The following is a 19651-nucleotide window of genomic DNA, read 5'->3' as shown; positions in this document are numbered from 1 at the left end:
CTCTATGTTTTGCCCGACCTCTGTGCGCCACTCTTATTAGGCCTAGACTTTCAATGTAACCTTAAGAGCCTCACCCTCAGCTTCTGCGGCCCCTGCCCAGACTCACTATCTGCAGCCTCGCTACACTGCGAATCCCCCCCCCCTCCTCTCTTCGCCAATCTCACAAAGGACTGTAAATCTGAAGCCACTCGTAGCAGGCGATACAGCCTGCAGGATAGGGTATTTATCAGAACAGAGGTCCGAAGGCTTCTCAGTGAGGGGGTTATAGAGGCCAGCAATAGTCCCTGGAGGTGGCCGTTAAGACATGGGAAAAATTCTGCATGGTTGTCGACTATAGTCAGACCATAAATAGATTTACGCTCCTTGACGCGTATCCCCTCCCCAGGATTGCAGACATGGTAAACCAGATCGGCCATTACCGGCTCTTTTCCACGGTGGATCTGAAGTCTGCATACCACCAGCTCCCAATCCGCCCGGAGGACCGCCACTACACGGCATTCGAGGCCGATGGCCGCCTCTTCCATTTCCTCCGGGTCCCTTTCGACGTCACTAATGGGGTCTCGGTGTTCTAACGAGCAATGGACCGAATGGTGGACCAGTACGGGCTGCGGGCCACGTTTCCGTACTTGGACAATGTCACCATCTGCGGCTACGACCAGCAGGACCACGACGCCAACCTCCACCGTTTTCTCCAGACGGCACAGAAACTGAATCTCACGTATAACAAGGAGAAATGTGTTTTCCGCACAACCAGACTAGCCATCCTCGGCTATGTCGTGGAAAACGGAGTCCTGGGCCCAGACCCGGACCGTATGCGCCCCCTCTTAGAACTCCCCCTCCCCCATTGCCCCAAGGCGCTCAAACGGTGTTTGGGCTTCTTTTCCTACTACGCCCAGTGGGTCCCTCAATATGCGGACAAAGCCCGCCCACTCTTTAGGGCCACACGATTTCCCCTGTCTGCCGAGGCACGCCAGGCCTTCGACCGCATCAAGGAGGATATCGCCAAAGCGGCCATGCGGGCGGTGGATGAATCCACCCCATTTCAGGTAGAGAGCGACGCCTCAGAGGTAGCTCTAGCAGCCACGTTAAATCAGGCAGGGAGACCAGTCGCATTTTTCTCCCATACCCTCTCCGCTTCAGAACTCCGACAGTCCTCAGTCGAGAAAGAAGCACAAGCCATTGTGGAGGCTATTCGTTACTGGAGGCACTACCTCGCAGGTAGGAGGTTCACCCTCATCACCGACCAAAGATCGGTTGCCTTCACGTTTGACAACTTGCAAAGGGGCAAAATTAAAAAGGACAAAATTCTGAGGTGGAGGATCGAACTCTCCACCTACAATTACGGTATTAAGTATCGACCCGGGAAGCTCAACGAGCCTCCGGATGCCCTATCCCGCGGGACATGTGCCAGCACGCAGATTGACCGATTGAAAGTCATCCATAATGACCTCTGCCACCCGGGGGTCACCCGGCTCGCCCACTACATCAGAGCCCGAAACCTGCCTTTCTCCAACGAGGAGGTAAAAGCGGTCACCAGGGACTGCCCGATCTGTGCGGAGTGCAAACCGCACTTCTATAGACCAGACAGGGCCCACCTGGTCAAGGCTTCTAGGCCCTTTGAACGCCTCGCGATTGATTTCAAAGAGCCACTCCCCTCAACTAACAAGAATGTTTACTTTCTAAATGTCGTAGATGAGTTCTCCCGTTTCCCATTTGCTATCCCGTGCCCCGACATGACCTCCGACACAGTCATTAGGGCCCTGCATAGCATCTTCACCCTGTTTGGTTTCCCCAGCTACGTACACAGCGACTGGGGTTCATCCTTGATGAGTGACGAGCTGCGTCAGTACCTGCTCGACAAGGGCATTGCCTCGAGCAGGACTACCAGCTACAACCCCAGGGGGAACGGGCAGGTGGAGAGGGAGAACGCGACGGTCTGGAAGACTGTCCTGCTGACCCTCCGGTCTAGAAAGCTCCAAGTCTCCCAGTGGCAGGAAGTCCTCCCAGATGCGCCCCACGCTATTAGGTCCCTTTTGTGCACAGCGACCACGAGCCTCACGAGAGGCTCTTCATTTTTTCCAGGGGCACTACCACAGGGGTCTCACTTCCGGCATGGCTGAGGACACCGGGCCCTGTACCCCTGAGGAAACACGTCAGGGCGCACAAAACCGACCCCCTTGTTGAGAAGGTGCGCCTGCTCCACTCCAACCCCCAGTGCGCCTTCGTCGAGTTCCCTGACGGCCGTCAGGACACAGTATCCCTCCGGGATCTCGCATCCACCGGATCCAGCACCCCCTCTACCCCCACAGAAGGACCCCTCACCCTACACCGCATGCTGCCGCCCCCTCGCGCTCCCGAGCCCATGAGCTCGCTCCACCAGTTCCGCGCACCCGCGCCGACCAGCCCCCAGCGCCCCCGGTCGAACCAGGAGAGTATGAAGCTTGGATACAACCCTCCCTGGAGTCCGCCATCGTACCCCAGCACACAACACCCATCCAGCCACCGCAAGCGGCTGCAACCCCGGTGCTCCGCAGATCACAGCGGACAGTTCGACCACCGGACAGACTGACTTTGTAGACCACCACCCCCGCCGGACTTGATTTTTTTTGCAGGGGGTGAATGTGGTGAATGTAACTTGGTAATTCACACTGTATCTTTGTAAGCGCAGTAGCGCTATCCGATCACTAGGGGGAGTAGTTCTGGGAATGCTCAGGAGTTTGTACGGGGCTCCACCCTTGGCTCCACCCACAACTCCTCCCCCTTGTGCTGCTGTATAAATACCCTTGTCCAGAGTCAGCCTGCAGTTCACCGAGAGTTCATCAACGGGTAACAGGCTGGCTCTGTAGTAAGTAGATTAAAACCACTGTTAAAATCGGAAAACACATGTGTGGTGAATTGATGGTTCCATCAGTAGCGATCTTTGAAGTGTCAGAAGACCCGAGAGTTCAGGGAGTGAAAGAGGCCGACGTTCTGGCCTTTGCCTCCCTGGTAGCCCGGAGACGGATCTTGTTAATGTGGAGGGACTCAAAGCCCCCGAGTATAGAGACCTGGGTTAGTAACATGGCTGGGTTTCTCAGTCTCAGAAAATAAAGTTTGCCTTGAGAGGGTCAATGCTGGGGATCTCTCGGAGGTGGCAGCCGTTCGTCAACTTTCTCGGGGAAAATTAAAATGTCAGCAGAAGCAGCATTCTGAAGGGGGGGGGTGCGGGTAGGTGCAATATGGTTGAGGGATGTACAGAAGGGGTTGGGTGGGAAATGTCTATTTTACCATGTTGATGTTTATGTTATTATTATTGCTTTTGTTAGAGTTATAAAAATTTTGCAAGTACTTCAATAAAAAAAATTTTCAAAAAAGAACAGTCCATCCTGCTGGTGAATGTCCAATCCTGGGAGCAGCTGCCATGCCTCATCCTGAGGCTTTGTGCCATTCCTCTCATCTTCAGCTGGGAGACCATATCCATAACCATTTGGGCAGCACGGTAGCATAGTGGTTGGCACAGTTGCTTCACAGCTCCAGGGTCCCAGGTTCAATTCCCGGCTGGGCCACTGGCTGTGCAGAGTCTGCACATCCTCCCCGTGTGTGCGTGGGTTTCCTCCGGGTGCTCCGGTTTCCTCCCACTGTCCAAAGTTAAGCAGGTTTGGTGGATTGGCCATGATAAATTGTCCTTAGTGTCCAAAATTGCCCTTAGTGTTGGGTGAAGTTTCTGGTTTATGGGGATAGGGTGGAGGTGTGGACTTTGGGTAGGGTGCTCTTTCTTGATGGGCCGAATGGCCTCCTTCTGCACTGTAAATTCTATGATTGTACGATAACAGAAAGCAGAATGAAGAAGCGAGATTTGAGAAGGTGCTCGAGACAGAAATATAGAATCCTTACCGTGTAGAAGGAGGCCATTCGGCCCATCGAGTCTGCATCAACGCTCCAAAAGAGCAACCTACATGGGCCCACTTCCCTTCCTTTGTAACCCACCTATCCTTTGGACACTAATGGGCATTTTAGCATGGCCAATCCACCTAACCTGTATCTTTGGACTCTGGGAGGAAACCCAAGCACCCGGAGGAAACCCACAGCGGCATGCGGAGAAAGTGCAAACTCCACACAGTCGCCCACGGTCAGAATTGAACCAGGGTCCTTGGCGCTGTGAGGCAGCAGTGCTAACCACTGTGCAACCTTGCCGGCCAAGAGAATGACATACTGTCATTCTCAATCGTTTCAGTGACAGTCTCTCCAATTATCCCCAGCATTGTCAGGGTGAGCTGGACCTGTCCTCCCCTGGCTACTCCAGGCCACATTGACCTGCAGAAAAGAGAACAGTGCGTCAGTGAACCATTGAGGTCACGGCGGGGCGGGCTAATCTGATGCCACCCACGATACAAGGGCGGGATTCTCTGTTTCAGAGACTAAACGTTGATGCCAGTGTTGAATCGGTGGACTTCTATGACAACTAAATTGGCGCCAGTCCCACAGCATTACAGGATTCGTTAATGGGCTAGCACTGGTGCCACGTGTAACTTGAGCGATTGCAATGAAAAACGGTGTCCGATTCAACAGGGTCGGGATTGCCACTCCAGAGGCTGACAAGTTGCGGCCACATATTAGCATTCCACTACCAACGCACACACATTCCCGCCAATAGGATGGCAGCACAGAGAGCGGCATCTCGGTTACCGGACACAGAGCACAAGACCCTGCTAGACGGTGTGGAGCAGAGGCGGACCACTCTGTTCCTTCCCCAGGGTGGGAAGGAAGCTGACAACTGCTGCCGTACATCGGGCTGGGTGCAGGTGGCAGAGGCCTTGAGCGCCGTGGGGGACAGGATGAGTAGGCAGCCCCTGGCACCAACCCCTGTCCTACACACCCATAACAACCCTCCACCCACCCAGAGGGCGACTGACCCCTCACCCGCTAACAGTGTGAGTGCACCCCACCCTGCACCACATTCCAGCACCCATACCATCCACCATGTCCGGGTGCCCTGGTCACAAAGGTCACCAGCTGCCCACCCCCCCGTGCTGCATGCGTCCGACAGACTAACACTGCGCGCTTTCTGTCTCCCTAAATTCCCTACCCTCACAGGACAAGGCGGCCCATAACCACAGAGAGAGAGATGACCGGAAGGCGAACACCGGACCTGCGGCCCCTCACCGTCGCGGAGCAGCAAGCACTGACCCTGGTCGGTGGGCCCGGAGCGGGGGCAGTTTCAGTGGCAAAGGTTGGCAGCAGGCAACATGGTAAGCAGCCACTGAGTTGCAGTGTCCTTATGCATGTTTGGCATGACCCCCACCTCTCCCACACTATCCCTACTCCCCACATCGCTCTCACACCACACCACATCCTCCATACTTCCCACCACCCCAACCCGCGATCCATAACCATGCATTATGTTTTGTGTCTTGCAGGATCACCTGATGCCGAGGCGGTACTTTATGGTGCCCCCCACCCCCGACCACAACCCCAAGCAGATTTCAGCGACGAGATGGCAACAGACAGCAAAGAGAGCCCCCTAACGCCAGCTCGAGACACCCTGGTACACCAGTCTGGGAACAACACCGACTTCCCATCACAGCTATCTCCAAAACCCTCCACCATCCCAGAGACACTCACTTCGGTTGGGCATGTTATTGAAGAGGCTCCTGGGGACTTCCGGTGGCGGCAATGCGGAGCTAAGCCGCATATTCGGCAGCTCCCGCTGAAAATGGACTTTGGGGCACTTTTCAGGGCCCCCAACGGAGCTGTGTCGGCAAATCCCGACGTGGGAAGAGGACAGGAGTCGACCCCTACGGTCCTATGGTCCGGACCAGGAGTGGGGTAAGGAGAAAAACGGAGAAAGCACCCCTGAAAAAGCGGGGGAAGGAAGACAAAATGGCGGCCGGCGGAGGCCTCGAGGAGCTGAGGCAGTGGGCTCAGGAGCAGCAGGAGACTCTGCTGCGCTGCTTCCAGGAGCTTAAGTTGGAGCTGCTGGAGTCGCTGAAGGTAACCAACAGGGAGCTGATGGAGACCCAGACAGCCCAGGGGGCTGCGATCCGGGAGCTGCAGCAGCAGGCTTCCGAAAGGGAGGATGAGGCCGTGGCCGTCGCGGGGAAGGTGGAGATGCACGAGGCGCTCCATAAACGATGGCAGGAGCGGTTCGAGGAGCTGGACAACCGGTCGAGGAGGAAGAATTTGCGGATCCTGGGCCTCTCGGAGGGGCTGGAGGGGTCGGACCTGGCGGCCTATGTGGCGGTTATGTTAAACTTGCTGATGGGGGCTGGGTCCTTCCTTGGGCCCCTGGAGTTAGAGGGGGCCCACAGAATTCTGGCTAGGAGGCCCAAGCCGAACGAGCCGCCGCGGGCGGTGTTGGTGCGGTTTCATTGGTTCGTGGATCGTGAGTGTGTGCTCCGGTGGGCCAAGAAGGAGCGGAGCAGCAAGTGGGAGAACACAGAGTTGCGGATCTTCCAGGACTGGAGTGCGGAGGTGGCGAGGCGGAGGGCCGGGTTTAACTGGACGAAGGCGGTGCTCCGCAGACGGAGTGTGAAGTTCGGCATGTTGCAGCCTGCGCGTCTGTGGGTCACCTATAAGGATCGGCACCATTATTTTGAGTCCCCGGAGGAGGCGTGGGCCTTCGTGCAGGCCGAGAAATTGGACTCAAACTGAGGGTCTAAGATGGGGGATGCTGTATAATACTGTATTTGTATTTGCTTGGTTTAATGTAAGATGTGGGTTGGCCTTAGGGTGTGTGGGGTGATGTCGATTTGTCTTTTCTATATGGGTTTTTCTGCAGGGGTCGGGTGGACGGGATCGGGCAGGGGGGTAAACGAGGAGTTCGGGGAGCTGGTGGGGGGGACTGACAATGGGAGTTGCCCTAGAGGAGGCGGGGCTGGGCAGGGCGAAAGCGCGGGCTTTCTGCGGGTTTCCCGCGCTGGGAGATGGTGGGGGCGGGGTCGGGGCTGAGCAGCGCGGGTCGTTGCTGGCTGTTTTCTTTTCCCGCGCAAGATCGGGGGGGGGGAGGACCCATTGACGGGCACGATGGAGGAGGGGTAGTCCCACGTGGGGAGGAGTCAGAGGTAGGGCGGGAGTCACCGGGGTCAGCAGAAGTTAGCTGGCTCACGGGAGTGCTATGGAGGGAGGGGCGCGGCTAGGAGGGGTCCTAGCCTGGGAGGGGAGGGGAGGGGGTGGGGTGGGGGGGGGGGGTACCGGGTTGCTGCTGAAACGGTCAGGAAGGAGCTGGAAGACGCAGGGGGTGCTGGAGGGGGGGGAGTTGCCGCCGTGGGAAACTGGCAGAGCGGGGGACGCTGGCCGGTGGTGGGCAAGGGATGGGGTATGGCTAATCGGCAGGGGAGGGGGACAGGGAGCCCTCTGATCCGGCTGATAACCTGGAATGTGAGGGGGCTGAATGGGCCGGTCAAACGGGCCCGGGTATTTGCGCACCTGAAGGGGCTGAAGGCGGATGTGGCCATGCTCCAGGAGACACACCTGAGTGGTGGACCAGGCTGAGGAAGGGATGGGTGGGCCAAGTATTTCACTCAGGGCTGGATGAGAAGAGTAGGGGGGTGGCGATCCTGGTGGGGAAGAAGGTGTCGATTGAGGCGTTAAATGTGGTGGCTGACAGTGGCGGGAGATATGTGATGGTGAGTGGTATGCTGCAGGGGGAGCGAGTGGTGTTGGTGAATGTTTATGCCCCAAATTGGGACGGTGCGGGGTTTATGCGGCGTATGTTGGGCCGCATTCCGGACCTGGAGGTGGGGGGCCTGATCATGGGGGGGGGAGGACTTCAACACGGTACTGGATCCCCCATTGGATCGATCCAAGTCCCGGACGGGTAGGAGGCCAGGTGTTGAGGGGATTTATGGACCAGATTGGAAGGGGTGGATCCCTGGAGGTTTGCGAGGCCAAGGGCCAGGGAATACTCGTTCTTCTCCCACGTACATAAGGCCTACTCGAGGATTTATTTTTTTGTCCTGAGCAGGGGGCTGGTTTCGAGGTGGAGGATGTGGAATACTCCGCCATTGCCATTTCAGATCATGCCCCGCGCTGGGTGGACCTCGGGCTGGGGGAAGAGAGGGACCAACGTCCGCTCTGGCGCATGGAGGTGGGGCTGCTGGCAGATGAGGAGGTGGCCGAGAGGGTTCGGGGGTGTATCGAGAGGTACCTTGAGGCCAAGGACAACGGGGAGGTCCAAGTTGGGACGGTCTGGGAGGCATTGAAGGCGGTGATGAGGGGGGAATTGATCTCCATCCGAACCCATAGGAAGAGGGGGGGAGCAGAGGGAGAGGGAGGGACTGATAGGGGAGATGGTGCGGGTGGATAGGAGATATGCGGAGGCTCCAGAGGAGGGATTGCTGGGGGAGAGGCGTAGCCTTCAGGCCAGATTCGACCTATTGACTACCAGAAAGGCGGAAGCTCAGTGGAGGAAAGCACAGGGGGCGGTATATGAGTATGGGGAGAAGGCGAGCAGGATGCTGGCATACCAGCTCCGAAAGCGGGACGTGGCCAGGGAGATTGGGGGAGTGACGGATAAGGCTGGGAAGGTGGTGCGGAGGGGAGTAGATGTTAATGGGGTCTTCAGAGACTTCTATGGGGAACTGTACCGGTCGGAACCCCTGGTGGAGGGGGGTGGAATGGGGCGCTTCTTGGACAAGCTGCGATTCCCGAGGGTGGAGGCAGGGCAGGTGGAGGGACTGGGGGCGCCGATCGAGCTGGAGGAGTTGGTTAAAGGGATAGGGAGCATGCAGTCGGGGAAGGCGCCGGGGCCGGACGGGTTTCCGGCGGAATTTTATAAAAGGTATTTGGACCTGTTGGGCCCCCTGTTGGTCCGGACCTTTAATGAGGCAAGGGAGGGGGGGGCTTTGCCCCCAACTATGTCACGGGCGCTGATTTCCTTGATCCTGAAGCGGGACAAGGACCCTCTGCAGTGTGGGTCATATAGGCCGATTTCGCTGCTAAACGCCGACGCTAAGCTGCTGGCAAAGATCCTGACCACTAGATTAGAGGATTGCGTGCCCAAGGTCATTCATGAGGACCAGACGGGGTTTGTGAAGGGAAGGCAGTTGAATGCGAACGTGCGAAGGCTCCTCAATGTCATTATGATGCCGGCCATGGAAGGGGAGGCGGAGATTGTGGTGGCATTGAATGCGGAGAAGGCCTTTGATAGGGTTGAGTGGGAATATCTGTGGGAGGTGTTGGAGAGGTTTGGGTTTGGGGAGGGGTTTATCCGGTGGGTGAGGCTGCTCTAAGAGGCCCCGGTGGCGAGTGTAGCCACAAATAGGAGGAGGACGGAGTACTTTCGGCTGTACCGGGGACGAGACAGGGGTGCCCCCTGTCCCCCTTGCTCTTCGCGTTGGCGATTGAGCCCCTGGCCATGGCATTGAGGGAGTCAGGGAACTGGAGGGGCCTGGTGAGGGGTGGGGAGGAGCATCGAGTGTCGCTGTATGTGGACGACCTGTTGCTGTATGTGGCGGACCCGGTGGGGGGGATGCCGGAGGTGATGAGGATTCTTAGTGAATTTGGGGGTTTCTCTGGGTATAAGTTGAACCTGGGCAAGAGTGAATTGTTTGTGGTGCATCCGGGGGATCAAGAGGAGGGGATTGGTAGGCTCCCACTGAAGCAGGCAGGGAAGAGCTTCAGGTACCTAGGGGTCCAGGTGGCTGGGAGTTGGGGGGCCCTGCACAAGCTCAACCTCACAAGGTTGGTGGAGCAGATGGAGGAGGAGTTTAAGAGGTGGGATATGTTACCGCTGTCACTGGCGGGGAGGGTGCAGTCCGTTAAGATGACGGTGCTCCCGAGGTTTTTGTTCCTGTTCCAGTGCCTCCCCATCCTTATCCCGAAGGCCTTTTTTAGGAGGGTCAACAGGAGTATTACAGGATTTGTGTGGGCGCATGGGACTCCGAGGGTGAGAAGGGTGTTCCTGGAACGGGGCAGGGATAGGGGGGTCTGGCGTTGCCCAACCTCTGTGGGTACTATTGGGCTGCCAACGCAGCAATGGTGCGTAAGTGGGTAATGGAGGGGGAAGGGGCAGCATGGAAGAGGATGGAGGTGGCGTCCTGTGTGGTCACGAGCCTGGAGGCGCTGGTAACGGCGCCGTTGCCGCTCCCTCCAACGAGGTATACCACGAGCCCGGTGGTGGCGGCTACCCTCAAAATTTGGGGGCAATGGAGACGGCATAGGGGAGAAGTGGGGGGCTCGATGGAGGCCCCGATACGGGGGAACCATCGGTTTGTCCCAGGGAGCATCGATGGCGGATTTCTGGGCTGGCACAGGGCAGGGGTTAGGAGGTTGAGGGACCTGTTTGTGGAGGGGAGGTTCGCGAGCTTGGGGGAGTTAGAGGGGAAGTTTGGGCTCCCCCAGGGGAACATGTTTAGGTACATGCAGGTGAGGGCGTTTGCCAGGCAGCAGGTGGAAGGGTTCCCCTTGCTGCCCCCACGAGGGGTGCGGGATCGGTTACTCTCGGGGGTGTGGGTTGGAGGAGGGAGGATTTCGGACATATACCGGGTAATGCAGGAGGTAGACGAGGCCTCGGTGGAGGAACTGAAGGGTAAATGGGAAGAGGAGCTGGGTGAGGAGATTGAGGAGGGGACGTGGGCGGATGCCTGGAGAGAGTGAATTCCTCCTCTTCCTGTGCGAGGTTTAGCCTCATACAGTTCAAGGTGCTGCACCGGGCCCACATGACTAGGACGAGGATGAGTAGGTTTTTCGGGGGCGAGGACAGGTGTGCTAGGTGCTCGGGGAGCCCAGCGAACCACGCCCATATGTTTTGGGCGTGCCCAGCTCTGGGGGAGTTTTGGAAGGGGGTAGCAAGGACGGTGTCGAGGGTGGTAGGATCCAGGGTCAAGCTAGGCTGGGGACTCGCAATTTTTGGGGTGGCAGTGGAGCCGGGAGTGCAGGAGGCGAAAGAGGCCGGTGTTCTGGCCTTTGCGTCCCTAGTAGCCCGGCGAAGGATCTTTCTTCAGTGGAAGGATGCGAGGCCCCCCAAGTGTGGAGGCCTGGATCAATGATATGGCGGGGTTCATCAAATTGGAGAAGGTGAAATTTGCCCTGAGGGGGTCAGTACAGGGGTTCTTTAGGCGGTGGCAGCCTTTTCTGGACTTCCTGGCGGAACGGTTGGGAAATAGGCCGGCAGCAGCAGCAACCCGGGGGGGTGGGGGGGGGAGTGGGGGGGGGTGGGGGGGGGAGTGGGGGGGGGGGAGTGGGGGGGGGGAGTGGGGGGGGGGGGAGTGGGGGGGGGGGTTTGGATCGGTGGGAGGGAGAACTGTGTACATGGGTTTGTGGGATGTGGCGGGTGTTATCTCTTTCCCTTTTGTTGTTTGGGTGTTCTTTTGGTTTTTTTTCTTTTGTTTGTAGTTGCTTTTGAAGTTGGGTGGGTGTTGTTCTTGGGGTGTTACCGCGGTTGTTTTGTTAATAGAGTTGAGATGTTTATATTTTGTAAAAATTTCAATAAAATTTTTTTTTTTTAAAAGAAGAGGCTCCTGGGGCACCATCTGGTGCACTCCACACACGTGCTGCAGTACATCAGCTGGAGGTAGGAACCCCCGAGATAACGGACGGTTGGAGGGCGGGCTGACCCCAGGGACTAGCCGAGACATGTCTCGGGCTTCTTGAAAGGGCGGTCCCATCGATAATGGAGATGCAGACACAGAGCCAGGGATGCCAGAGGACGTGGTGGAAACAGGCACAATAGCAAAATTTAAGAGGCATGTGGATGGATACATGAATCGGGCAGTAATAGAGAGATACAGAACTAGTAAGGGCGGGGTTTTTTTTTAGTTTGGGCCTGATCCTGTTCTGGATTTTTCTTTGTTCTTTGACTACATGAGGGGCTGTCAGCAACAACCCAGCGCCTGGAGGTGCAGTTGGAGGAGTCCAACCTGCCATCCCGCCTGCAGGGACACCCGGCCCCGCCCCCGCCTGACATCCGGCCCCCGCCCCCTGCCTGACACCCGGCCCCGCCCCCCGCCTGACACCCGACCCCGCCCCCGCCTGACACCCGGCCCTGCCCCCCGCCTGACACCCGGCCCTGCCCCCCGCCTGACACCCGGCCCTGCCCCCACCTGACACCCGGCCCCGCCCCCACCTGACACCCGGCCCCGCCCCACCTGACACCCGGCCCTGCCCCCCGCCTGACACCCGGCCCCGCCCCCACCTGACACCCGGCCCCGCCTTACACCCTGCCCCGCCTGACACACTGCCCCGCCCCCGCCAAAAAAAAAAAAAGAATGTTGGGAGCGCCGGGGGAGGGGAGGGTGGCGCGTGGGTGGGGGAAGTGTGTTTGGTTGGAACCTGACGGTGCCAGGTCCCTGAGGGAGACAGTATCTTGGCGGCCGTCGGGGAACTCCACGTAGGCATACTGGGGGTTGGCATGGAGCAAGTGTACCCCGTCTACCAAGGGGTCCGCCTTGTCGAGTCGGACATGCCTACGGAGCAGGACCGGTCCTGGAGCTGCGAGTCAAGTCGGGAGCGACACCCCGGATGTGGACTTCCCAGGGAAGGTAAAAACACCTTCATGGGGTGTTATTTGTGGTGGTGCACAGTAATGACTGGATGGAGTGTAGTGCATCAGGGAGGACCTCCTGCCAGCGAGAGGCTGGGAGGTTCCTGGACTGTAGGGCCAGCTGGACAGCCCTCGAAACCGTCCCGTTCTCCCTCTCTACCTGCCCGTTTCCCCGGGGGTTGTAGCTGGTTGTCCTGCTGGAGGCAATACCCCTGCTGAGCAGGAACTGACGCAGCTTTTTGTTTTTATGTTAAAAGTGCCACCATGCTTTATTTCTGGATGGCGTAACGTTCATACAGGAAACTCAGTATCAAAGACATGTTGGCTTGAGTTAAGGTCCTTTTAATGGGCTGCCACGGGATAGCCGGTCCTGCAGGGCTGTGCCACAACCACAGAGCAATGCTGCCCATCCTACACTGTGCCCATCCTGTACTGTGCCACGTGTTGAGGCAAATCCTTTGTATTGTATATTGCCGATCCATGGTCCTCCTGCCTGCTCAATCGTTCAGGCCCTCTGGTGACATCCTGCTTTTCTGCGTCTGTTCCAGTCGATTGAGGATGAACTGGCTGGTGTCGATGAAACGTTCCACACAGTTCACAAAGCAGGTTTCTGTTCTGCTGTCAAGCCGAGGGCCTGATTTATCCATACACTTATCCCAGCAAAGCTCAGTCAGGCCTGGAACCAGCTGTTGGAATTTCTGCTTCTGACTCTCCACCTCAATGAATTGTTGCAAATGAGGATCTGCGGACAGAGCCTGAGCCTGGGACTCCATGCCCCGTGTATTGGGGGGTCTGTACCGGCGAACCTGTAGTACAGGTTCTACCTTACATCCCCTAATACAGGTGTACACAGTGGATCACCACATAGGCCACTAACAGTCAGTGTCTGCGTGTGGCCAGTGTGTCTGGATCGACCCTCGCTGACTCATTACGGGAGGCTGATTTTACCTTCCGCACAGGAATGATCTCTGCCCTCACCAACCATCTTTGTTCCTCGCACTGTGACAAAGCGTCCCAGTAAGTGAAGAATATGCCACTTGAAAGCATCTCACATGAGATGAAGATCATGATGTGGTTGGTGGACAATCAGTGTTGATGTCCCACCTGCTGGTAGTTTTTAACATTCCTGTGCACTGTAACTCTTAAACTGCCTGATGCCCCCTTATGAGAGTGAGTTTGCAGTGAGGAGAAGGTTTACTTCCCCTGACCGAGGACATCAGATCATTCATTTCTTCTCATGCACTGCAGGGTGGCCCACTTTAGGGTGGCACAGGCACTGACCTCCCTGGCAACCTCCTCCCTGGCTGGCACATCCAGTTTGTGCACCTCCTGCTCCCATCCCAGGGAGAGAGGGCCTTCCACCTTTCCTAGAAAATCTGGAGAAGATCCCCAGGGAGGCTGGTTGACTGTGAGGCGGAAGGTTTTATTTGTTTTTCTAGAAATTCCGAGTTAAGTTCACAGCACACCTGGGCTGCAGTGTGTGAATGTGCGTGTGGGTGCCGTTTAAATATGGCGGCCGGACCTTTAACCCTAATAATGCCCGGCAGGGTGAATCTCGGCCCGGACCGCCACAAGATGCGATGAGCTCCTCACTGAAGCAGAAAAAAAAAGGTGAAAAGTGGATCAGTCGCGCGCAGACTGGTTTAGCACACTTGGCTAAATCGCTGGCTTTTAAAGCAGACCAAGCAGGCCAGCCGCACGGTTCGATTCCCGTACCAGCCTCCCCGGACAGGCGCCGGAATGTGGCGACTAGGGGCTTTTCACAGTAACTTCGTTGAAGTCTACTCGTGACAATAAGCGATTAAAAAATTTTTTTTTAATTCTTCCCGCCACCCAGCGGGAATCATGCCTGGTTTCCCGCCTGCCACAGCACTTATGTCTCTAGAATGGACCACTTTTCCCCAAAATGGTAAATGATCACCAGGGTCGTCGACGTTTGACCCAAGATTGGAGAATTTTGTAAATAGTAAGAATCTAGTGACTATAGAGGAGCAAAGAGAGCAAGGGAACCTAAGTAAACGAATGAGTAAAAGCTAGTCCGCAGGAACGATAAAATAATCAAAAATACCAATGGAATATTGGCCTTTATGCCAAGCAGGCTGGAACACAAAGTGAGAAAGTGATGCTGCAGTTGTTCAGAGCCTCACACAAGAGAAAATGAAATGAAATGAAAATCGATTATTCTCACAAGTAGGCTTCAAATGAAGTTACTGTGAAAAGCCCCTAGTCGCCACATTCTGGCGCCTGTTCGCACCCCCCCCCCCCCCCCCCCATGAGGAGATCCCCACATGAGGAGAATTGTGTTCAGTTTGGGCCCAGAGCTCAGGAACAAAACCTTGGAGATTCTCTCGAATTATACCGGGGCTTAAAGAAGTAAGTTATGAAGCCAGTTTGCACACATTTAGTTTGTCTTGCTTTGAATAAAGGAGATTTGGGGAAGAAGCTGGCCCTGTAGGAATGTCACTGGATGAGTTATCCCCAGATTAATGCTCTGGGGCCACGGGTTCAAATCTCATCACGACAGCCAGTGGAATTTAAATGCAATCAATAAATCTGGAATTGAAAATTAGTCCCAGTAATGGTGATCATGAAACCATTATTTACTGTTGTAAAAACCCACCTGGTTCAGTAATGTCCTTTAGGGAAGGGAATCTGCCATCCTTACCTGGTCTGGCCTACATGTGAATCCGGACCCACAGCAATGTGGCTGACTCTTGCCTGCCCTTGAACTGAAGTAGCTGAGTGAGACACTCAGTTCGAGGGCAATTAGGGATGGGCAACAAATGTTGGCCGTGCCAGTGACACCCACAGCACAGGAAAGAAAAAATAAAAAATGATGGGGTGATCTTGTGCTTACATTAATTAAAGAATTTGCAAGGGTAGCTGTGGAGAAAGTATTGTCTTTTGAAGAATCAGGAACAATGGCAATGTTATATTATTATAATATATAATAATTAAATAATAATAATTCATAATTAAATAGACTATTAATAATAATTTACTCCATTCAGGAGCAAAATCAGAAAGCACTTGTTTCCCACCATGGGCAGTCGTCCCTGAAAAGCTTGTGGTTGCTAGGCTAATTATGTCCATCACGTTGTTAGGGTAACAGTTTTTGCAGGTTGTGTATCCAGGGACTGGTTTAGCACACTGGGCTAAATCGCTGGCTTTTAAAGCAGGCCAGCAGCACGGTTCGATTCCCGTACCAGCCTCCCCGGACAGGCGCCGGAATGTGGCGACTAGGGGCTTTTCACAGTAACTTCATTGAAGCCTACTCATGACAATAAAGCGATTTTCATTTCATTGTTTTAATAAGGGTCCAAATACTTTCTCAGACTGAGGTAAAGGCTCAGCATTTTTGCTGTCAATCTTTGGCAGCGACGTGTTAGAACAACTAAATGTGATGGTTTGGCTCACTTTGCCAGAGCCATAGGGGCTGCTGCACTCCACCCAAGTTGCATTGTAGACTGCTGCTGAACATTACCTGAAAGGAATTTTATCCGTTCTGGGTTCAGCTTGCATGCACATACCTGCACTGTCATCAAGGGAAACTCATGGTTAATCAACCCATGATTAACAATTAGTGGAAAGATGGCTGATGGAAGATCTGAGCTGTGATGTGTACCAATGACTTGTGATATCCCCGTGCCAGACAGGAACTGGAGCATCATGATACTCATGTTATATCTAGAACATATGGGCATGATTCTGTGTCCAGCCAGCCCCGTTTTTCGGCGAGCGCGTCCCCGCCAGCAGCGGGATTCTCCGTTCCCACAGCCGGCCAATGGGGTTTCCCATTGTGGGCCACCCCACGCTGTCGGGAAACGCGTGGGCATTGGTGCGCTGCTGGTGGAGCAGAAGATCCCGCCAACGGAGAATCCCGCAGATGACATATATTCTGTTCTTCGATCCTTAGTATAAAAGCTCAAGAGGCCCGAGAAGGTAAGTTAAACAACATTTGAATAGTTGACACAAAGTAAAGACGGCAACGCAGCTTCCAACGCAAAGGTCTCAGTCAGGACTGTTGGGAGTGCTGGCCAGCTTTTCAAGGGCGCGTTTACAAGCTCCAGCTTGGGGGGGAGGGGGTGGTGGTATTCCATGAGTCCAATGGCACGCTCGATTGATGAGCACCCATGAGACTCATGAGGGTTATGATACTTAGGAAGCAGAAGAGAACAAATTAAGAACTAGGAGCAGCAGTAGGCCATCTGACCCTCGAGCCTGCTCCGTCATTCAATGAGACCATGGCTGATCTTTTGTGGACTCAGCTCCACTTTCCGGCCCGAACACCATAACCCTTAATCCCTTTATTCTTCAAAAAAACTATCTATCTTTATCTTAAAAACATTTAATGAAGGAGCTTCAACTGCTTCACTGGGCAGGGATTCATAATCCTTAGATTCATAATCCATAGATTCACAACCCTTTGGGTGAAGAAGTTCCTCTTAAGCTTAGTCCTAAATCTACTTCCCCTTATTTTGAGGCTATGCCCCCTAGTTCTGTTTTCACCTGCCAGTGATTGACACACAGGAAAACCAATGAACACACACGACACAGAACAACCAATCACCAGACAGGACACCACCACTATAAAGCCCACAGGGCATTAAGGCTCGCCCTCTCTCACAGGACACGGCTAGGGAGATAGTCACAGTGCACAGGCCAATGAACATCATCACCATGTGGTAGAGAGCTAGTCTGGTCAAGCCAGTAGGAGGTTATCAGTTAGGTTAATAGAGTGTCAACCCACAGCAGATTATGTACAGCAATAAAACAGTGTTGGACAATCTCCTGGGTCGGAAGCCTGTTTCTCGTTTTACTGCATCCAGTTGCAGTCGATGTTAGACCAACATAGATAACACATCATGGTACCAGGGAGTTATTAACTTTAATGAACCTACCTCCAGTGAATCTGAAATGACCAGCACGCAGCCATCCAGTGGCATAGAAAAGATCCAACTTCCTCCGCAACTCCGGATCTCCGGCAACCTCGGCGCCAACTGGAAAGTCTTCAAACAGAAATTCCTCCTGTATATCAAGGCCTCCGACCTCGAGGCAGCATCGGATGCCCGAAAGATCGCGCTGTTCCTGTCGACTGTGGGGGACCACGCCATCCACATCTATAACTCGCTCACGTTTGCCGATAGCGAAGACAAGGCGAAGTTCAGGACGGTTCTGCTGAAATTTGACAACTACTGCGACATTGAGGTGAATGAGAGCTTTGAACGGTACATCTTTCAACAGAGGCTTCAGGGTAAGGATGAATCTTTTCAGTCCTTCTTGACCCCGCATCCTAGCGCAGTCATGTAATTATGACGGCTGATTCCATGATTCGGGATCAGATCGTTTTCGGAGTCCAGTTTGACTCCCTGCTGGAGCAGCTCCTCAAAATCAAACAGTTGACCCTCTCCGTCACCATCGAAATGTGCGTTGTGCATGAGCATGCCAGGAATCGTTACTCCCGCATCAGGGCGGCAGAAAATACAAAACTAGCGTGACACTCACAGATGAAGCCCACAGGGACACAGTAATGTACAGTGTGAATTTATAGTGGTTACACATTCACCACACATTCACCACACCCATCACCTGACCGCACCTCTCCGCATGTCATCACGCCTCCTCCGGACATCTTGCACCACGAGGCCACCGATCTGGCAGCGATCCCATCTGTCCACAAGGCCACCGAGATGGCAGCCATCCCGCCTGTCCAGTTGCCGGCGTCCCACCCTCCACCTCTGCGGCGATCGACAAGAATTTGTCGCCCTCCACAAAGACTGAGGGCGCGATTCTCCGCTCCCCAGGCCGGGTGGGAGAATCGCGGGAGGGCTGCTCTGGCACCCCCCGCGATTCTCCCACCCCCCCCTCCCCAAAATGGAGTGTCGTGTTTTGCAACGCACCGCTCGGAGAATTGCGGGTTGCCGTTTTTCACGGCGACCCGCGATTCTCCAGCCCGGATGGGCCGAGCGGCCTGACGGGTTCACGCCGGCGGCAACCAAACCTGGTCGCTGCCGGCGTAAACATCGCGTGGAAGGTAAGTGTGGGGCCTGTGGGGAGCGGAGAGGGGATCGAGCACCACAGCCATGCTCGGGAGCGGATTGGGCTGCGATCGGTGCCCACCGATCGTCGGTCCGGCGTCGCTAAGAGACGCACTCTTTCCCCTCCGCCACCCCGCAAGATCAAGCCGCCACGTCTTGCGGGGCAGCGGAGGGGAAGATGGCAACCGCGCATGCGCGGGTTGGAGCCGGCCAACCTGCGCATGTGCGGCTGACGTCACTTAGGCGCCGCCGGCTGCGTCATTATCGGCGCCTAAGTGCCAAGGGCCAGCGTCAAGGCCCAGCGGCTGAGTACCCCGCAACACCGCTCCTAGCTCCCGGGGGGGGAGGGGGGGGGGGGAATAGGGGGCGAGGAGCGGCCTCCGACGCCATCGTGAAACACTCCAGGTTTCACGCCGGCGTCGGCCGTTGTGGAGAATTGCGCCCTGAATCTATAGACTTAAATCTTGTAAATTTTGTTCAGTTTGCTCTGTATCTGCACGACAGACACCTTCTCATGTACATATGTTCATTCATTCCCCACTTGTACATAGTTATGCATGCATATACAGCCACGTTCCAAAATGTATTTAAAAAGGGGGAGATGCCATACTATCCACTCATGTATATCATGAGATGCAGACAGGCAGTGATTGACACACAGGATAACCAATGAACACACACGACATAGAACAACACAGACAGAGGAACTAAAGCGCAAATGGGAAGATGAGCTGGGGGGGAGATAGAGGCAGGTCTTTGGGCGGATGCGTTAAGCAGGGTCAACACGTCCTCGTCATGTGCCATGCTCAGCCTGATTCAGTTTAAGGTCGTTCACCGGGCACTCATGACGGTGGCCCGGAGGAGCAAGGTTTGTGGGATAGAGGACAGGTGTGCGAGATGTTCGGAAAGGCCAGCAAACCATGTTCGTATGTTTTGGGCATGTCCAAAGCTTAGGGGATTTTGGCAGGCTTTTACAGATGACATGTCCACGGTGTTAAAAACAAGGGTAGTGCCGAGTCCAGAGGTGGCAATTTCCGGAGTGTCGGAAGATCCGGGAGTCCAGGAGGTGAGACAGGCTGATGTCTTGGCCTTTGCCTCCTTGGTCGCCCGGAGATGGATATTGTTATCGTAGAGGGACTCGAAGCCCCCGAAT

General features: G+C 55.2%; 1 protein-coding gene across 1 annotated transcript; it reads right to left on the bottom strand.

Annotated features, from left to right (window-relative positions):
- Positions 1–12908: 12908 nt before the first annotated feature.
- Positions 12909–13250, bottom strand: LOC119953510 (mitochondrial import inner membrane translocase subunit Tim8 A-like). Its single transcript, XM_038777865.1, has one exon. The coding sequence runs from the start codon at positions 13231–13233 to the stop codon at positions 12958–12960; it is 276 nt and encodes a 91-aa protein (XP_038633793.1). The 5' UTR covers positions 13234–13250; the 3' UTR covers positions 12909–12957.
- Between the last annotated feature and the right edge of the window lie 6401 nt (positions 13251–19651).

This window comes from Scyliorhinus canicula, chromosome 18 (assembly GCF_902713615.1).
Source record: "Scyliorhinus canicula chromosome 18, sScyCan1.1, whole genome shotgun sequence".
Classification (NCBI taxonomy): Eukaryota; Metazoa; Chordata; class Chondrichthyes; order Carcharhiniformes; family Scyliorhinidae; genus Scyliorhinus; species Scyliorhinus canicula.
This window is presented reverse-complemented; position numbering and strand designations above follow the sequence as displayed.